The sequence below is a fragment of the Rhagoletis pomonella genome, unplaced genomic scaffold (assembly GCF_013731165.1).
Source record: "Rhagoletis pomonella isolate Grant_MI unplaced genomic scaffold, Rhpom_1.0 Rhpom_scaffold_00002, whole genome shotgun sequence".
In the NCBI taxonomy this organism is placed as follows: domain Eukaryota; kingdom Metazoa; phylum Arthropoda; class Insecta; order Diptera; family Tephritidae; genus Rhagoletis; species Rhagoletis pomonella.
The window spans coordinates 93,043,524-93,044,530 of NW_023458556.1; the positions used below are offsets into that span (position 1 = coordinate 93,043,524).

Sequence of the window (1,007 nt, forward strand, 5' to 3'; positions counted from 1 at the left end):
ATCGCCCAGGGTTTCTCAAAATGCTCCAAGGAAGAGGTAATGGAGTTCTGGCAAAGTGTGGCGAAGGAGCTGAATAGTCTGGGCCCACCAACCAAAGACGTGTCGAGCTGGAAAAAAGTAATGAATTGCTGCATGTGTTATAATTTCGTATATCATATATTTATTTCAGTTGTGGTTAGATTGGAAGGCCTACATAAAGAGGAAGCTATCCGAAAACAAGAAGGAGCAGGCAGCAACAGGCGGAGGACGAAATAGGCAGCACCATTTCAATGAATTGGAAGAGGAAGTCATTAAGATGACAGCTTTAGAGACCAGCACGCACGGCATCACAGGTACGGTAAGTGTTGGACTACCTTCTGCCGGCGTAGGAAGTTGCGAGGCCGATCCCGACGTATCCATGTTGTCGGGGAACTGCAGTCCATTCCTCCCGAGACGTGCTCCAACTGTCCAGAAGCGAGCCGACACAAGTGCTGCAGAACTTTTGGAAGAACAACTGGAACTTCAAAAGGATTTCCAACAAAAGAGTGTGGAGGTAGAGCAACGAAGGTTAGAAAAGTTGTCAAGAAATAAATAAATACACTAATTTCATTGAAAACAACGAATGTTTGTATTAAAATAGATTTTTCTTGTCATCCATGGTTTGTATCATTTCCAACGAGCAAAATAAACCTTAAATAAACCTTTTTTTAAGTTTACAATTATAAACATTAATGGCATTATTCATAAAAAATAAAGTAGCTTTACAAAAGGTTTATAAATTGAAAAATGTATGAAAACGTCAATTTATAAAGCTCTTTAAACCTACTTTATTTTTTATGAATAAGGCCATAAGCTTACAAAACGTTAATTTTTTGTTTATAAAACGCGTGGAAGTAAGCGTAATATAATCGAAATGGAACCTTGGTTACAAGCGTATAAATATATAAACTTATAATAAATGTTCAAAAGAAGGGTTTTTATGAGCGTATAAATCTGTGGTCATAAGAAATAACCGCCTAAGACGAAAA

The 1,007-nt window shown here is 37.6% G+C and overlaps 1 protein-coding gene across 1 annotated transcript; it reads left to right on the plus strand.

Annotated features, from left to right (window-relative positions):
* Positions 1-6: 6 nt before the first annotated feature.
* On the plus strand, positions 7-638 carry LOC118734778. Its single transcript, XM_036464464.1, has 2 exons — positions 7-117; positions 170-638. Exons 1-2 carry the CDS (start codon positions 40-42, stop codon positions 572-574), a joined length of 483 nt encoding a protein of 160 aa, XP_036320357.1. The 5' UTR covers positions 7-39; the 3' UTR covers positions 575-638.
* Positions 639-1,007: the final 369 nt, after the last annotated feature.